General features: G+C 50.7%; 4 protein-coding genes and 1 long non-coding RNA gene across 10 annotated transcripts in view; 2 read left to right on the forward strand and 3 right to left on the reverse strand.

Annotated features, from left to right (window-relative positions):
- LOC127610529 (ubiquitin-40S ribosomal protein S27a) overlaps window positions 1-18,400 on the reverse strand; it is a 113,025-nt gene that overhangs the window by 67,285 nt on the left and 27,340 nt on the right. The window lies entirely within an intron of this gene.
- Window positions 1-18,400, reverse strand: part of LOC127610519 (F-box only protein 41-like) — a 116,401-nt gene that overhangs the window by 47,922 nt on the left and 50,079 nt on the right. The window lies entirely within an intron of this gene.
- Window positions 1-18,400, reverse strand: part of LOC127610524 (sulfotransferase 6B1-like) — a 115,205-nt gene that overhangs the window by 42,986 nt on the left and 53,819 nt on the right. The window lies entirely within an intron of this gene.
- On the forward strand, window positions 2,010-3,720 carry LOC127610539 (uncharacterized). The gene is made up of 3 exons (XR_007964885.1): window positions 2,010-2,614; window positions 2,698-2,861; window positions 2,934-3,720. It is a non-coding gene; the product is annotated as an uncharacterized LOC127610539 (long non-coding RNA).
- Window positions 8,310-17,848, forward strand: LOC127610507 (high affinity choline transporter 1-like). Of its 2 annotated transcripts, XM_052080725.1 has the most exons (9): window positions 8,471-8,623; window positions 10,145-10,206; window positions 10,284-10,397; window positions 12,440-12,595; window positions 14,413-14,561; window positions 15,542-15,685; window positions 16,558-16,711; window positions 16,896-17,113; window positions 17,222-17,848. In XM_052080725.1, the coding sequence occupies exons 3-9, from the start codon at window positions 10,343-10,345 to the stop codon at window positions 17,771-17,773; spliced, it is 1,428 nt and encodes a 475-aa protein (XP_051936685.1). In that variant the 5' UTR covers window positions 8,471-8,623; window positions 10,145-10,206; window positions 10,284-10,342; the 3' UTR covers window positions 17,774-17,848. The 2 variants fall into 2 exon arrangements, with proteins under 2 accessions (XP_051936684.1, XP_051936685.1); XM_052080724.1 differs by lacking the exon at window positions 10,145-10,206 and having other exon boundaries at window positions 8,310-8,619.

The raw sequence follows: 18,400 nt of genomic DNA on the forward strand, positions 1-18,400 counted from the left end.
GAGGGAGAATTCCCCGAGAGAAACTTTCGGAGCGCCTAGGCTAGCGGAACCCGATGCTAACGTGCTAAACGATGGACTCTTGTCTCTTGTCAGACAGCGGAAGGCTCGTCACCGGCGTTACTATTTAAAACGGCGGTTCGCCGAGGACGCGCCTCGGCCACCGTTGGTTGCGTTCCCGCCCCCGAAGCAGAACGTTCCGCAATGTTGAGGCGTGGGGAGATGAATGTTAGCATGTTGCGCGTTTTGCAATCGAGAAACCGGGTTTGGAGTTTGCCACTCTGGGATCAGCGTTGAACTTGTTGTATGATTTTAGTTCACTTGAGTCCCGTTGCGCTTTTGTATGTGCTCCGAAAGCCGACTGATTTTGTGATCTTATCCATCTTGATGACCATTGTTACTACGGGGACTCGAACCCGCTCAAAAGTTTCTTTTCTGCACTGGTATCTTATTATTAAAAGCATATTATTGACCCGATTGAGATTGCCCTTGTCTGCATCCATGCGACCGATCGTAGCGCTATGTTTTGCTTTTCGGGGCGAGGGGGGCGGAGTGGGGGGGGGGGGTCTCCAGTACACAACAAAAACATGCAGGTTGACCTTGGCCACGCAATCTTTTTTGGGGGGGGCACTGGAAGCCGGGCTGCAAGTGTTTGGCCGAGTCGCGCTTGTTTGTGTTTTGCTGTGATCTGCCCCCCCCCCCTCAACCCGCCCTCGCCGGGATGGATCCCCGACACGCACGCTTTCCCATGACTGAAGCTTGTTTGTTTTGAAGCAAACGCAAACGCTGAATTTATTGCGTCTTTGACATTTTGCCCCAAGCAACGAAGATGATTTTCCATGGGCGCGTCCAGCGTTTTGCCCCTCCCCCCGAGACAGCACGTTAACGCAACTTTGTGAACTCTCACAAGTCCTTCCCGAAGGTCCTGCAGACACAAATAACATATTTGACTCGATCATGCCATACGTGCGTGCGTGGATGGAAGCCGGCCAGCCGGCACCCTGTTACATCACGTCCCAAATGTCCACACGCGGCCATTGTCTGCGCTAGTCCCCTTTGTGCCTGCGCAGGAAGTGGCAAGAAATCCGATGTTTGGCCCAAGCGAAGGCCCGGAATCGTCTTTGCGGCCACGGTTGCTCTCCACCGGACAAAAGCGCCTTCCGCAAGCCTTAAAATTACTCATCCATCCTCCTTTGACCTTTGACCCCGCCCCAAAATAAGAGAAATTCCTTCGATGAACTGCGCGTGTGTCAGTCAAGCCGGTTGAAATTTGGGAATCTAAGCACCGATTGAAACCACGGGTGTCAAAGTCGAGTTCGGAGGCCAGGTCTGGCCCGCCGCCTCAATGTATGCGGCCCGCAAAAGCCAATCGCGCAGGTCGACATCGATGATGCCCGCCCAAATCTGTACCAACGTTTGAAACGGTCAGATGGAAGAAATGCATCACGTTGCGCTCTTGCTAGCATCTTCTTGTTACCTTGATAACAGCCAACGTGATCTCCAAACATCAATTAGTCGTGTTGCTGTTTTAAGTCACGGCGAAGCGAACCGGGCAAAAGCCGGACTGATTCATGAATTGTTCCAAGGAGTTCTCCACAGTTACCCATCTGGGACCGCGCGCCATTGGGAGCTGCTGGGGAAAGGCGGGACGCTCGCTACAGTACTTGACGCTGATTGGGCACTTCCTTTGCGGGCCTCCTGGGGGCGGGCAAGGGTCAGCGCATGACGCATGCTCCCCCTCGGCATGATTTGGAGACAAAACGCAGCAGGCGTCCCGGCTTCCGGGGAGGCCCTGCGATGACTTTCTCGTGAGAAAAAAAAAATTTTAATGGGAGCCTTCTCAAACAAATTGTTGTCCTTTCTCGTCAAATTGCAGGCTGACATTTTTTCAAAGGCCTAATGTCTAGCTAATGACTAACAAGTTGATTTGAAAGTAGGCTGGGCCAAAAACCGGTTTGACAGTTGACCGCGCCACTGCCACTTCTCGGGGTCGGATTAGAATTTTATAAACATATTTTTAAATGATACAATCATAATTCATGCTGATGTTTTCTTATTTTTAATTTAATAATAATTAACGATTACGTGTTTTTTTTACTTGTAATGACAATACAGTGGATTTGGGTTTGGAAATATTAAAACAACATACGATGATTGAATTTGATGAACCATAAATAACTTGACAATTTACTGTTTGTTTTTTTTTCTTAATTGATGAGTGCATCTTCCCCAAGCCAGCAAAAAGCATTTTCGTTGTGCCAATGATCCTGGTCTCCCTCTTGTTTGGAGCGCTCTCTGATAAGAACGATTACATTTACATTCAGTAAGACTCTCTCGCATTGGCTTCGGGTTGAATGCTCGTCTCGTTAGCTTGTTTTGACCTCAGCGGCGCATGACAAGAGCGACTTGAACTTTGAACGTTGTTCCCATTCGGGAGGAGAGCTTACTTTGTGGTCATCTGCTGCCCCCTCTTGGTGAGGACTGTGTATCACAATGGGAACAAAGCTTACTTTGTGGTCATCTGCTGCCCCCTCTTGGTGAGGACTGTGTATCACTGTTGCAAGAAGTGAACCGCAATATCGTGAACCGACATCCGTACTCGTCGTACTCGCTCAAGGTGAATAAAAGTCCGATCAGTGCACCAGATGTTGTTATCAGTACATTCGGTGTGTTAAATATGACAAATATGTTTTGTTTCAGACGGGACGGTTTGGGCTTCGCGGGCGTGTTTTGAGTCTGTGGCTCATCTGGTTCTCCTCCTTGAGGACGTGTGGACCCTGCTCCCCCCAGGCGCGGGGTTCTGCGGACCGTTGGTGCCGGTCCTGCCCGAAACCTTCATCCTCGGACGCGGAGAAGCCCGGATGGTGCGTCACGTGACTCGTCGGGGCTATTTCGCCTGCCCGCGTTTCGCTAACTTGCCTCTTGTTGTTGTTTAGTTCTAAAAGACGTGACGTCACAATGGCTCGACGGGAACTGCAAGGTGGGATCAGCAGGTTACAACAGAGACTGCAAGAGTCACAGAAAGACCATTCTCAAAAAGTTCAGCACAGATAACAGCACCCCCGCCACCCTCCAAAAAAAATGCAAGCATGGAAAGAAACAAAGCATCGCTTACCGTAAGCATTCCCCGGAAGAATTGTGTGCCCCTTAAGCTGACTCGTGGCGGCTGACAATGTCAAAGTCAAAGTTTGCTCCACCTGGGCCGGTGGTGCGCAAGGTGACGTTTCAAGCGCAGGACGGCTGTTGTCGCTGCGTACATATGAGCCGTAAAGAGTCTATTTCTGTGCGCAGCTGTTCCCATAAGCATTGCGACCCTGAGACCAGTCGGAAGAAGCTTTAGAATGGAACGTACGGTCTGCGACACCCCACCCCCTCCCCCCACCACCACTACCACCACCTCCGCCCCCAAAAAGTCATATAAACACTCGCCATTGTTTTGCCGCTCAAGGTTCAAGGTTTCACTTTTCTCCTTGGGAGGAATTGGCCTTGGAATGAGGGACAGCTGCATACGTGATCAGAAGCGATCAGCCATTTTCATAAGAAAGTCGCGTCACCAAACTACTGACTTGTAGATGACTGGACTATCAAGAGGCCCCATGTGGCTGAAGCCAGAGGGCGGCCATCTTAAGTTGCCATTGTTACTGAACACTGGCGAGAAATCAAGGGATTACTCTAAAATGGTTCAATAATTTTGTTGTTTACGATGATACTAGTGCAGCGTGTTATACCGGAGACAAATTCCTTGTGTGTTCTACATACTTGGCCAATAAAGATGATTCTGATTCTGATTCTGATTCTGATTGGAGATAGGTGGGCTTAGCGATTGACCAACATAAGATGGCCGCCAGTGGCTCCACCCGCTGCCCCGGCAAGAGCGGACCATTCTAAGAGCAACCGGGAAACGACTTACGCAATCAAATGTGGGCAGATACAACAAATAATGTAAAGCGCAAATAACTTCACATGCAGGCCAACCGTATTTGATGTTTTTTAACACATTTGTAATATTTTGGAAGTGTGTTTCAGGACCTTAACAAGCATGAAATCTTTTAAACGCTATAAAAAGAGGCCTAGAATAGAATCATTTTATTGCGTGGATTTAACTTACGCAACTCCGACTTCCGTGTTGGTGTTTGCGTGTTCTCCCCCGGCCCTGCGTGGGTTTACTCCGGGTACTCCGGTTTCCTCCCACATTACAAAAACATGCAGAGCAGGCTGATTGAACACTCTAAATTGTCCCTCGGTGTGAGTGTGAGTGCGAATGGTTTTTCGTCTCTGTGTGCCCTGCGATTGGCTGGCAACCGGTTAAGGGGGGTGCCCCCCCCCCACTGTCCGTCGCTGCATAATGGTTGTCAGTGTGTTCTACTTGTGTATTTTGTTGTACCCCAAAGACGCATGAAAACCTTTCACAATGGACGCCTCACTTCATTTCTCATCGTTAAAGGGACAACGTGATTGCATGAAGGTCCTCTTCGCTTTATTTGGCAGAAGCTGACATGAAGAATCCATCTCTCTATTTTTATTAATTCAATGATTGGATTGTTTTTTTTGTTCTTGTTGTTTTTTAACCCAGCCAGCTGGGTTAAAAAACTTCCATACAAGACATTGTCACAGCGCAAAGTGAAATCCTGACGAGTGCCTTCAAATGCAACCTCCTTGCCATCAATGGGGCCTTTTCTTTCCATCATGGCCTCGTATACAAGACAAAATGCCCTTGCTGGTGAGCGCTCATGATGGCGTGGGCCTTCAAATGCAGCTTCCACCTACTTACTTTCATAATCATGCTCTACACAGGACATTACTCACCACCAAATGTCAAAGCTGCTAAATGCTTATTATGTCACGGGCCTTCAAATATAGCCTCCACCTTCTTAGTTTTTATGAGAACGTTACATCCAAGAGATGAATCACATCAAACCGCAACCGTGACACCTTTCCAAAAAAAGAATTTGAAGCCGGCCGAGTGTTTTGCTTGTTGCTCATCGGGCCAGCCGGGGTCTCGCGCTGTTAGCATTAGCAGATAAATTAGCAGTATCTCTTTTCAAATGCTAATCCTGCCCGCTCCTCGCCTCCGCCCTGCGCTCCAAAAATAGCCTCCGGGGCTTAGAGCAAAAACAAAGATGGTGGCGACTGAGGCTGGCAAGCCGAGCGCACGGTGCACTAATCCAAAATCCACTCGCGGGTGGACTTCATGCTGCCGACTTCTTTTGCAACCTTTACATTTGCTTCATTTTCCACCACGCGTTCGTCTTTAATTCAGAGAAACGGGAAGCGTAGACAGAAAAATGGGAGGCTGAAAGGGCCTCTTTAAAATTTGTCAACTTTTTTTGTAAACATGCTAAAGTCAGTCAAGAAAGCAATGATACATTGTTTGTATTGTCTGGTTAATGGCCCCCGGGCCGCAGTTTGGACACCCCTGAATTAAACCAGCTCCTGTCAGTCATTTTTAGTATGTAGGATCAATCTTGCTTTATTTGGCACCGAAAAATTGATGCATCAGGCCTGACAATAAAATAAATTTTTTTAAAAAACTTTGAATCCCAATTTATTGTGCCACTTTCCAAAAAACGCCTCAGTTGCGCCCCAGCAACTGTTTCAAGATGGCGATCCCCGATGTGTCGGAAGCGCGATGTGTCGGTTAGTTACGTTAGTTGTCGTAGCACCCGAGCGTTTTCACTTTTGCGTCTTTTGCCTCATCAAATGTCAGCAATTTTTTTTTTTTTTTGCTGTCGTCAAATTGGTGAAGACTACGCGAGGGTTCAGAGCACATGAATGGGAGTTGTGAATGGCACCCATTGACAGCTTGCGCGGCTTTCATGAAGAGATCATCCTCTTGCTCGAATGTTAAAGGCTCTTTAAAAGCCCTCCATAAGCTTATTCGGACCCAACGCACCCCCACGCCCCCCCAGCCCACCCTTTGACGCCTCGACACAATATATTCCCCGTGAGCCGGCAGACATTGTCCAAGTCTCAGCGGGGTTGCCGGTGGCCGCTGTGAGCGCGGGGCGGCTTTTGTTACTGTTGTTAGTGGAAACACGACGGGAGGACTTTTAAGGTTTGAGAGTGGACAGGATCACAGGGAGTGGCGGGGGCGGGGGGGCTCGGGCCTGCCAAGGCCTTTCACCTACATCCATCCATCCGTCCAGTACCTGAAGCGCTTCTCCTATCGAGGATCGCGGGCGTGTCGGAGTCTCTCCCAGGCGTCTTCGGGCAGTAGGCGGCGGACAAGCTCAATTAGTTGCCAGCCAATCTCAGGGCACAATGGAGAGGGGGGGGGGACACTGTGGACCAACTTTAAAGACAAACACACTAATTTGTTTTGGCTATTTGTATTTATTCGATGGGTCTATAACTTTTTATACCCTATGCTACCTAAAAAAATTACATCGTTCTTGAAGTAGACAAAGAATATGTGAAATCAAATATCTTGCTGTCATCTTGGACCATAAAATATAATAAAAATCTGCCGTGAATCGCGCCCGAGGAACAAGGAGAGAGAGAGAAAGAGAGAAAAAAAAAGTGTGTCTAGCTATTGATCTCGCTAGCTAGGGATCTCGCTAGCTAGGATCTAGCTAGGTAGGGATGGGATCTAGCTAGCTAGGGATCTAGCTAGCTAGGGATGGGATCTAGCTAGCTAGGGATCTAGCTAGCTAGGATCTAGCTAACTAGGGATCTAGCTAGCTAGGGATCTAGCTAGCTAGGCATGGGATCTAGCTAGCTAGGGATGGGATCTAGCTAGCGAGATCTCGCAAGCTAGGGAGCTAGCTAGCGAGATCGCTAAAGGGTGACACAGCAGTTGGCTGATTAGCACGTCAACCTCACAGTGCAGAGGTGTTAGGGTTCGATTTTGAGTTTGTATGTTTTCCCCATGCCTGTGTGTGTGTTTTCTCCAGGTACCGCTGAGTCCCCCCCACCCCACCCCCCAAAAAAAACAAAAAATAACATGAATGGCAGGTTATGGCTGTTGATGTGTGCCATGCAATTATCTGGCAACCAGTTCAGGTTTGCCTCCTGCTGCCCGAAGACGGACGGGTTCGGCTCCCTCGTGGGGGTAAGCGGATTTCAAAATGGATTGATGGATATAGATAGATATATTTGCTCTCGCTCCATTTATTTAATTAATCTTTCCCTCAATCTTAGTGCCTTTGACGTAAAGAGCTGAAAACATTGCTCAAGTTGCCCGTGAATAGGCCGCGCCGCAGGAGTGGACGCAGGAAGCCGCTGACCTTCATGACTGCGTGACGCCAACGCCGTCACAAAAGAAATTAAAGTCATAAGTCAAGGCCCCCCCCCAACCCCCCTGTATTTTATTTGTATTCATTTGTTCCTTTGGTGGAATGGCTCACCGGAGTACGTTCCAATATGCAGTGGAGCCTTTTCATCCCGTAAGAAGCCCCGTGAGTCATAAAGCTTCCCGCGTATTGATTAGCTAATGTGGATTCCGGCTGCACAGTCATGTCAACGCGCATTGTGTTTCTTTGTACCGACTAAGCTCTTCCGACTGCTAAATTCAAATACAGTACAGCCTTTTTTTTGTCACTGTTTTTAAATGCTTTGTATGCAGTATTTACCTTCACTATTTTGAACGATTTTTTTTTTTGCACACCCCTGCTGGATCATAACCCAGTTACTGTTTTTTTTTCTTAATCGTAGGGATAATTTTGGGAAAGGGTATATGCCAAAGGGTTCTTTTCACTTGGTTACGTGCACTTATGAACAAAATGCAAGAATTTGTGAATTTGGTGCATGTTTGATTTCAGATGCAGTTCCTTCTCATGCCGCGGGTCCCTTTCACCAAAGTGGCCACCCCACTTGAGTACATTCCAAGATGTGATGGCATATTTTCATCAAGTAAGAAGCCCAATAAGTCATCAAGGTCCCCCGTGCATGTGCGTTGGATATTGATTAGCTAATGTACGTTGCATCCAGTGGGGTGGAGGGGGGGGCACGATCGGCTCTCCTCGGTCTCCGGTACCTTTTATTGCCCCCCCCCCCCCCCCCCTCCACCTCCACCTCCCCGGTGTATTCCAGTATGGCGTCTGGGCTCGGCGTCAGCACATTGCAGCAAATCGTCACCTCAGGGGCGGCTCGCATAGGACAAAGTCAACGAACCGACATCCAGTCGTGACGCGCTCGGCCCGGGCAGGCCGGCCCGGCGCCGACCCAGGCTCGGAGCGGCTTCCGATTGGCGGAGCGGCGATCAGGGGGCGGGTCCTCCATCGCCACCGCCATCCCTCCTCCGAGCCCGGCGTGAGGCGGCGGGGACGGCGGCGTTGGGCGGGGGTGGGCAGGAGTGGGGGGAGGGAGTGGGGGGGGGGCGCTGGTGGATGTTCGCCGAGCCGCCGCCGCCACTGTCGCTCCGTCTCTCGCTCAGTGCGTCCTCATCTTCTTCCTCCTCCTCCCGGTTGCGGTCGTCTCGCTCCCGCTGCTCGTCCATCATGGCTCTCAACATCCCCGGCGTGAGCGTCATGATGTTCTTCTACCTTCTGGTGCTGGCCATCGGCGTGTGGGCCTCCTTCAAGTCCAAGCGCGAGGCCAAGAAGGGCCGCGGAGACCAGACGGAGATGGCGCTGCTCGGCAACCGCGGCATCAACCTGGCCGTCGGCATCTTCACCATGACGGGCGAGTACAGCCGAGCCGGGTTGAGCAGCCTTTTTTTTTTTTTTTTAGCTGGGGGGGGGGGCACCGCTTTAGGCGTGGGAACTGGGCCAAATGAATCCAAATTCAACCTCCGTTTCACCCCGTACACGTGATAACGCAAGCCCCGTTGTGTCGACGGCGTTCAACGGGATGATGCACAGGCAGGCGCCCCGTTGCAGATACGGACGGACGAAACTCGGGCGGCTCAAGACAAAATACGTTCGGGGCGGCCGCACGTGAAATAGGATGTACCGATGGTAACACTTGTATGACGTAAGAGTGATATCTTCGGGGTGTATAGAATATCGCATATGACGCACACGCGCGAAAGCAGCAGACTGGATGTCATGTTGGAGGCGTGGTGAAAATCATGTATGATGCAAATGTTATTACACATGACCGGTTCATACGTTAATTATATTGTGCATAATGAACCAAAAAATAAAAATCAATTATAGTATACAGTAATATACTAATATACAGTAAATCAAGAGAAAAAGCTCATTAAAAAAAACTTGTACATTGGTTAAATACAGCCGCTATAAAAAGTCTACACAACACCCGATAAAATGCCAGATTTTTGTGACGTTAAAAAAAAAAAAAAAAAAATCATTTCGCAATTTTCCCCACCATTGTGGTGGCCTCTAACCTGTACTACTCAACTCAAGAAATGGAAATCTTTTCGAGAAGGCAAGTTGGCCAACATTGGCTCTGTTCGAATTACCCTCTCACATTCCTACTCGTGTGAAATTGGAGTCAACACACACACACACACGCGCACACACACACTTGCCACCATTTCAAGTCCTCTAATTGAAACCCGAATAAAGTTCAGATGTTCTAGTTGGCTTTTCCTGACATTTTTTTTTCTTCGCAAGCCTTAAAATGCAGAGAGCTGCCACAGCATCTGAGCCATTTCAATCGTCAGTAATATCGCTCGGGAGAAGGGTGCAAAATAATTTTCAAAGGCGTCATCATCAAGTACTTTAATACTTGGTTTTAAAAAATAAAAAAAATACCTAGATATCCCTCCAAAATTGATAAAAAGATGTGAACAAAAAAAAATCGCTTTGGGAGGCTGCCAGGAATGAAGGAATTTCCGGCAAGTACTGGCAGTTCACCACGCATGGCATCAAACTGCCGTCGTCTTCTGCGTGCGGACCGACTAAAATTAGCGGGACAAATTGGCCGAGTGGACGGCGAGCTCGACTTTCTCCTCACAGTACGTGTCGCGTGTTGCCAGATAGCCGACCACAGCGCAACAAACTCCGCTGTTGCTCGCAAGCGAGTACTGCACTCTGCCGAGACAACAATTTCAAGATGGCCGACATCCGCAGGCTTCACGTAGGACGCATAAAATGGCGCCACTTTGTTCGTGAATGTTCTGAATTTGGACAAGAATCCACCGATTGAGTACGCGAGGCCACACGACACCCATAGTTGATTCCGTGGGCGTTGAACCTTCTGAACTCCCTTCAAGGATCCAACTTTCTGTTTCTGCAGGTAGAATTCATAAAATCTGACGTTAAGTAGGGCACGGCGCCGGCGGACGGGCAATAAATCCGATAGGTTAGTGATGTCAAAACCCGAAGAGGTGCCGCAAAGCCCAAAAGGTGACGTGCGCGCGTGTGTTCTTGTGCCAACAGCCACGTGGGTCGGTGGGGGCTTCATCGTGGGCACGGCGGAGGCCGTGTACAACCCGTCCATGGGGCTGATCTGGGCCGTCATGCCCGTCACGGCCACCGTCTGCTTCATCTTCGGTAAGCGCTCCTTTTTAGGGAAGGCCGCCGCGGCTCGTCGCCTCTCGCTCGGCGCCGGGCCCGCTTTTTCTCAAAGCGCCGTGAAAAATAGACCCCCCCCCCCCCCAAAAAAAATACATAAATAAATCAATCGAGCGGTGACGTCCAAACAAGGAGAGCCTCGTCGCGCCCGCGCAACAGGGAGGATTTGTGTCCTTAAGAACACTTAAGTCGCGTTGGCGCCGGAGTCCAAATAGGGTTTACAAGGTCCGAGGCTGACCCGCTTCTGCGTTGGGAAGAATCCAAAAAGTGGGCCAACAAAGCCCGGCTGGAAGTAGCATGTGATCACAACAATCGCAATAAGAACTTGTCACCAAACTGAGGCGGGCAACGTGGAAAGCGGTCGCGTCCCAAGATGTCCGCAACCCGGGCGAAGGATATTTTCAACTGAGCGGGGCTTGAACCGGACATCGCGCGGATTTTCATTCATCATTCATTCATCTTCTGAGCCGCTTGATCCTCACTAGGGTCGCGGGGGGTGCTGGAGCCTATCCCAGCAGTAGGCGGGGGACACCCTGAATCGGTTGCCAGCCAATCGCAGGGCACACAGAGACGAACAACCATCCACGCTCACACTCACACCTAGGGACAATTTAGAGCGTCCAATCAGCCTGCCACGCATGTTTTTGGAATGTGGGAGGAAACCGGAGCACCCGGAGAAAAGCCACGCAGGCCCGGGGAGAACATGCAAACTCCACACAGGGAGGCCGGAGCTGGAATCGAACCCGGTACCTCTGCACTGTGAAGCCGACGTGCTAACCACTGGACTATCGGGCCGCCCCGCGTATTTTCAAAAGGCCCATTTTGCTGATCAAACAAATCAATTCCCAATTTTTTTCCACCCCTGCGCCAGCTGAATGTCTCGACGAAAAGAGAAACGCCGCTAACTAGAGGTGGGGGGGGGGGGGCGTGAAACCAGCTTGCCGACCTCAGTCATGTGCCCGTCATTGTCACGACCTTCAAGTGTTCCACTGATAGCCTCCAAGGTCACAGTGGAAATCTCTTAAAGCCACAGCGCACCGGCGGGAGGAGGAAAAATGGCCTTCATGAGAAGCGAATCTCTCATAAAGTCCAATATGGTGGAATCGGAATTTGACTTCCGCATTTGGAGCCTTTCCCGGCCGTCTTTGTTTGTTTCTCATGAATCTGTTACCTGCCGCATAATTCGTACTGTAAAAAAAAACAAAAAAGTCAAGATCGTGACATTCCAAAATGGGGGGGGGGGGGGGGGGGACAAAAGAAAACGGAGCGTGGCCGTTTGTGGCACTGGACGCACTCAGACAACAGGTTGCGTAAGGTCTTGTACCGTACGCGCAGATTAGCGGACATTCCTTTGCCACATGAAAGTCACATGATTGATCCTCTTACTCTTGATCACCGGAAATTTTCTCTCGCCGTCTGCGAGTGTGCGTGCGCAGTATTTCCACGCAACGCTTCACACGCTCGCTATATTATGTGAGCGTTTGGCAGCCGCGCGGCACGCCGTGGCGAGTCGCGATATGAGTGACTCGGCGTCCCAAGTTTTTTTTTTTTTAGTTTTTATTTAGCTCTGAGCTGTCGTACGGTCAATTTGAGATACGAGCGGCGGCGGCGGCTCAACTCGCGTCACGACAAGCGCCCTCGGCTTAAGTTGACTCGACACAACGACACACACAAAAAAAAACCAAGAAGAGAATTTAGCCTCTCTCGGGGTCGCTACAGACCCTTTTTGTGGTTATTTGCTTTTTTTTTAATCGCAAAAGTCGGAATTTTGGCCAGGCCCCAAAGTTTGTGCACGTTTAGTCCCACAAAAACGCGTTTCATTTTGAGGAATTTCGAACCGCTTATCCTCGCAAGGATCGCGGGCGTGTTGGAGTTTCGCTTAGAGTGTTCACTTAATTACCGTGCGTGTTTTTAGAATGCGGGAGGAAAACCACCAAACGATTGGCAACCGCCCGCGACCATCTCCTGAACTGTGTCATCCGTCATCCTTTTCCTTTCTCCCCCCCACGCTCATCCCAAAGGCGGGCTGTTCTTCGCCGAGCCGATGCGCAACAGCAAGTACGTGACCATGATGGACCCCTTCCACATCAAGTACGGCAAAGTGGCCACGGCCGCCCTCTCCCTGGCCGCGCTCATCTCCGAGATTATGTGGGTGACGGGCACGCTCATTGGATTAGGTAAGAATGCCCGCGCACCCGCGGCGAGCGAAACGAAATCCACGCACGTTCCGCTTTTAGCTAGCGGCTACAAACGGACGGCTTGGCTTTTTCCCGAAGTCGAGCGTCAAACGAGACGGAATGCAGTGGAACCCCCGCTAATGGCGGCGGTTAGCGAAGGGCGACGCCAAAAATCCACAGACAATTGAGGCCTGTTACAAATCACACAAAAACGTAAAAGATATATGGGGGGGGGGGTGTTAATGGTCGTCAAGGTGAATCAGTGGGTGCGCTTGGATCCGCCGCGCACTTTTCAGGGTGCTAGCTAGCGGCACGTTTGGCGGTATTGCCCTTGTGGTAAAAGCGCCACCTTCGCAAGCTAGCTCCGGGTCGAGACAAGCCTGCATGAAGGGGGGGCAGCCCCAAATCTTGTTGTGCGACGAACCACGTCTGAACTTGGGTGAGGGTGAGTTGTGTGTCCTGGCCTCAACCAACCGTACAATACATCGGCAAACAAATGTCTGAATGCAGAGACACGCGATCCGTGTTATTGTGCTCGCTTGGCCGTCATGTCCAGCTGCGAGGCTACGAGTGCTTGTTATGCTTGCTGGCTTCTCACCGTTCGTTGTCAGTAAAGTGAGAAAGCCGCCTACCGCCAAGATTGTTTTTTTTTGGGGGGGGGGGGGCGGGGGTTTCCGCCTTAACCCCCCCACCTTTGTGGGCACCTCGCTTACTTTTTATTTTTTAACCATTTAGCTGTGCTAATGTTAGCTAATGCTGTGCTAATTTTTGATTTTCTTTTTTTAAATCCAAGAGTAGACTTTTTCCGCCAAGATAGTTTTTTTTTTGGGGGGGGGGGGTTCCGCCTTAACCCCCCACCTTTGTGGGCACCTCGCTTACTTTTTTTTTTTAACCATTTAGCTGTGCTAATGTTTTGCTATTGTTAGCTAATGCTGTGCTAATTTTTTATTTTCTTTTTTTAAATCCAAGAGTAGACTTTTTCATGATTTCCAACTTTTCGGAAATCATGAAAAAATCACTTACATCCATTTCTACCTTTTTGGGGGTCTATTTGAAGACAACATTTCCTTACATTTTTTAAATATTCCATAGCATTGAATCATTCACTTTGGCTCAAATTTGTTTGCTGCCTGCAAATTTTCCAATGCACCTCAAGTAAATGTTGACACGTTTTTTTAACCACTTGCACTTTGTGCAGAGCACAATTTCAAGGATTAAAAAAAAAAAGTGAATGTTATCTTATAGCCATGACGATAACGGATGTTTGTTTAAAACTTGAAAATGAAGCCCCCCCCCCCCCAAAAAAAATAAGTGTAAAAATGACTGACTAATCTGAAAAATGTGAAACAGTGAAAGAATTAAAAAAAAAATTGAAGTCATCCACCACATGTCATATTTTAGCTTTGAATTCAATAATTCGGTGCAACCTGAAATTTGTAGGTGTGCAGAAACAAGAGTTTTTTTTTTCTCAAGGTGTGGCTCATTAGCACTATTTCAGAGGTCGTGGGTTCAAAATCCAAACTTCCCACCCAGCTTTTGATCGATTGCCCATCATTTTCGACGTTTTCTATCCTGCCGTCCCAAAAAATGTGCGCTCGCTTGACCGAAGACTCCAAATCGTCCTTCGGTGCGACGCCGAGTTTGGCCGAAATGGAAAACCGTCAGTTTCAATCGAAAAGCTTCATTTTCCAACGTGTTGCTTTGCCGCGCCTTAACGTAACACAAAGTCAAGAATTTGAGGTTGCACCAAATTTGAATTATTGACACAAAAGCATCCAAATGGGTCAACGGTGCCGGCCGGCATTTGTTTGCCTCAGGCGTGACCATGAGCGTCATCCTGGATCTGTCGTACACGGTGAGCATCTGGATCTCGGCCGCCGTGGCCATCACGTACACGCTGCTGGGCGGACTCTACTCGGTGGCCTACACCGACATCATCCAGCTCGTGCTCATCTTCATCAGCCTGGTGAGTACTTTCATGATTGGCGATATCGGCGCTAGCTTCCTTGTGGTTGTTACTGTTTGGCCGGGCGGGGGTGGGGAGTGGGGGTTGGGGGGTGGGCTCGGAGAGGCAGCTTGGCAATCGCGCCGAGCGCTATCAGCCCAGCTGGCTGCGAGTGCGGCGCGTCAAGTGCGCAGCCACTTGATGGAATGACACGTGAAGGTCAAGGCACGGGGGGGGGGGGGGGGGGGGGCAAAGCCACTTGTTGTTTTTGCGCTGCTCGAGTCTCACACGTTGTATCTCACAACGGACGTTGTATCGGTCTGTCGTGGTGAAGAAGGAGCTGAGCCAAAGGGCGACGCTCTCAATTTACCGGTCGATCTACGTTCCAGCCCTCACCTATGGTCACGAGCTATGGGTCGTGACCGAAAGAACGAGATCCCGGGTACAAGCGGCCGAAATGAGTTTTCTCCGCAGGGTGTCCGGGCTCTCCCTTAGAGATAAGGTGAGAAGCTCAGTCATCCGGGGGTCGAGTCGAGCCGCTTCTCCTCCACATCGAGAGGAGCCAGATGAGGTGGCTTGGGCATCTGATTCGGATGCCTCCTGAAGGCCTCCCTGGTGAGGTGTTCCGGGCATGTCCCACCGGGAGGAGACCCCGAGGAAGACCCAGGACACGCTGGAGAGACTATGTCACCCAGCTGGCCTGGGAACGCCTCGGGATCCCCCGGGGAGAGCTGGAAGAAGTAGCTAGGGAGAGGGAAGTCTGGGCTTCCCTGCTAAAGCTGTTGCCCCCGCGACCCGGCCCCGGATAAGCGGTAGAAGATGGATGGATGGATGGATGGAGTCTCACACGTCCGATTTTGTTTCCACGTTCGTTGTCACACAGTTTGTCGCTCTATTGTTGTCGCGGCGCTGACGTTCGTGTGGGTTTTTTTTGGCGCACGCGTGCGTTTTGTGATGTCACCCGATGCACGGCGAAATGTTGTGGAAACTGTCGCCCGCAGTGGATGTGCGTTCCCTTCGCGCTGATGAGCCCGGCCGTGACGGACATCACCCAGACGGCGTACAACTACACTTTCCAGCCGCCCTGGGTCGGCACGCTGGAGGAGGATCGAGTGTGGCGCTGGATCGATAACTTCTTAATCCTGGTGAGTGAGACGAGAAATTTTTTTATTAATTTTTTTGTTTTTTAATTGAAACAAGCGTGACTGGTGAACATCCATTTGTCTCCCAAATTCGAATCTGTTCTTTCATGAAAAAAAAAATAACACTATAATATTGGTTTCGATCAAAGATATATATTCATTCATTCATCTTCCGAGCCGCTTGATCCTCACTAGGGTCGCGGTGGGTGCTGGAGCCCATCCCAGCTGTCTTCGGGCAGTAGGCGGGGGACACCCTGAATCGGTCGCCAGCCAATCACAGGGCACACAGAAACGAACAACCATTCGCGCTCACACTCACACCTAGGGACAATTTAGAGCGTTCAATCAGCCTGCCATGCATGTTTTTGGAATGTGGGAGGAAACCGGAGCACCCGGAGAAAACCCACGCAGGCCCGGGGAGAACATGCAAACTCCACATAGGGAGGCCGGAGCTGGAATCGAACCCGGTACCTCTGCACTGTGAAGCCCACGTGCTAACCACTGGACTACCGGGCCGCCCCAAAGATATATAGTTGTGACATAATACAAATAGAATGTAATGCATTCAGCGGTTTGTGCATCATGACTTATTCATTGCAGGTGGGGGTTAGGTGGGGGGGGCGGGGGGCAGTATAATAACAGTGAAAAAGACACAAAGAAAGAAGAGTTTGACCATTTCTGTCAGTGCTCGGTTATCAGTCATAGGAGTTGTTTTCTGTCTACATGTGTTGCTGCACTTTTGGTATTCGGATATCCGTCGCTGTCACCGTGCGCCGGCCTTGTCGCGCGTATCTCAATGCCGCCGCCGGTGTTGGTCCAATCCATCCGTCCGTCTCCTTGATGCCTTGGCTTGTTCTTGCGTCTTCTCGTCCAAGGGTTTGGGCAACCTGGGCCTTCAGAACTTCCACCAGAGGACTTTGTCCGCCGCCTCGTCCACCACGGCCAAGATCACCTGTTTCGCCGCCGCCTTCATCGTGCCCACGCTGGGAATTCCTCCCATCCTGCTGGGCGCGGCGGCCGCCTCCACAGGTACGCAAGCCAAAAAAGCCCGTTTCGAGGAATTTGGTGTCTGGAAGCTCCCTCGGTCCAGGAAAAAGGCTCAGGGAAGGACCAATCACGGCTCAGCTTCAGAAAAGAGCTGCGCCGTGATTGGTCCAGCCGAAATGTGTCAAAACCATTTGTAAAAGATTTCCCCAACTGTGTCTTTTCTCAGACTGGAACATGACGTCTTACGGTTCTCCGTCTCCATTCGAGCGAGGTCAGACGGGCCTGGTGCTGCCCATCGTGCTGCAGCACCTCACCCCCCAGTACATCTCCATCGTGGGCATCGGAGCCGTGGCGGCCGCCGTCATGTCGTCCACCGATTCGGCCTTGCTTTCCGCCGCCTCCATCTTCACGTCTAACATCTACAAGAACATCCTCAGGACTCGGGTGAGGCGGCGTCGGCTCCGTCGTCAAAACAACGTCGCCGTCGCCAGCGTCATCTTTGATCACGTTGAGGCGGGCGAGTGACTTTTGGCGTTTGGCGTCTCCCGTCAGGCTTCGGAGCAGGAGCTGCAGTGGGTGATCCGCGCCTCGGTGGTGGTGGTGGGCCTGGCGGGGACGTCGCTGACCTTCCTGGACAACAGCGTGCTGATGATCTGGATGCTGCGCTCGGACCTGACCTACACGCTGATGTTGCCGCAGCTGGTGTGCGTCCTCTTCTTCGCCGTGTCCAACGGCTACGGGGCCGTCCTGGGCTGCCTGAGCGGAATGCTCTTCCGGGTCCTGTGCGGCGAGCCCGTGCTGGGCATCCCGGCCGCCGTGCGCTTCCCGGGCGGCGCGCTGGTGGACGGCGTCTACGTGCAAAGCTGGCCCATCCGCACCATCTGCATGCTGACGGCGGTGGCGTCCATTTTGTCCTTCTCCTTCCTGGCCTCGCTGCTTTTCCACAAAGGCGTCCTCCCCGAGAAGTGGGACTTTTTCCAAGTGCTGACGCGGGACTCGGCCGAGACGCCGGACGGCTCCAAGTACGACATGAAAGAGGACGACGCCAAGGAGCAGAACGAGAGCAACGAAGTGTGCGAACCCATGCTGGAATCAACTTTTTAGAGGGCGTGACTTCGACAGTGACGCGCCCTGCCCGTACGCAGTCGTTTAGGAACAAATCGTATGCAAGTTTAGTAGCGCTGTACAGTAATCCCCTGCCGTTTGCAAAAACGACGAGAGGGCGGAGAGACGCTCTCCTTCATTCTCGGCGACTTCCCCTTCCCTGTTGCAACCCTTGACAATTTATTTTTATGGTTTCTTCTATAAAACCCCTTCAGAGGGCGGCGGCTTTCTGCCGTGACACATCCGTATATCAAAAAGCTCACTGTGCGGGTGTGACTCGCCGACTGTGCGCAGCGCGCTTGGCGTTACCCTTCAAAAGGGACTTATCAATTATTTGATTTGGGGCTTATGACCTCTAAAGCAAGGGGGTGTCAAGCTCGTTTTTGTAGCGGGCCCACTTTGGGGTTGCGTCTTCCCTCGCTAGGGCCGTTACATCATGTTTATATATTATTTCTTGTACAAGTTGTGAAATCAATCAAATCAACTATAATAGTTTGTTCAATTATTGTTTGAATGAGTGTTGACGGTTATTTATTACGCATTACAATTTTTAAATTTCGGTACAGAAGGATCATGGAAGTTGACACGCATGATTCGCTTTTGCGGGCCACATAAAATGATGTGGCG

This window comes from Hippocampus zosterae, chromosome 11 (genome assembly GCF_025434085.1).
Source record: "Hippocampus zosterae strain Florida chromosome 11, ASM2543408v3, whole genome shotgun sequence".
Lineage (NCBI taxonomy): Eukaryota > Metazoa > Chordata > Actinopteri > Syngnathiformes > Syngnathidae > Hippocampus > Hippocampus zosterae.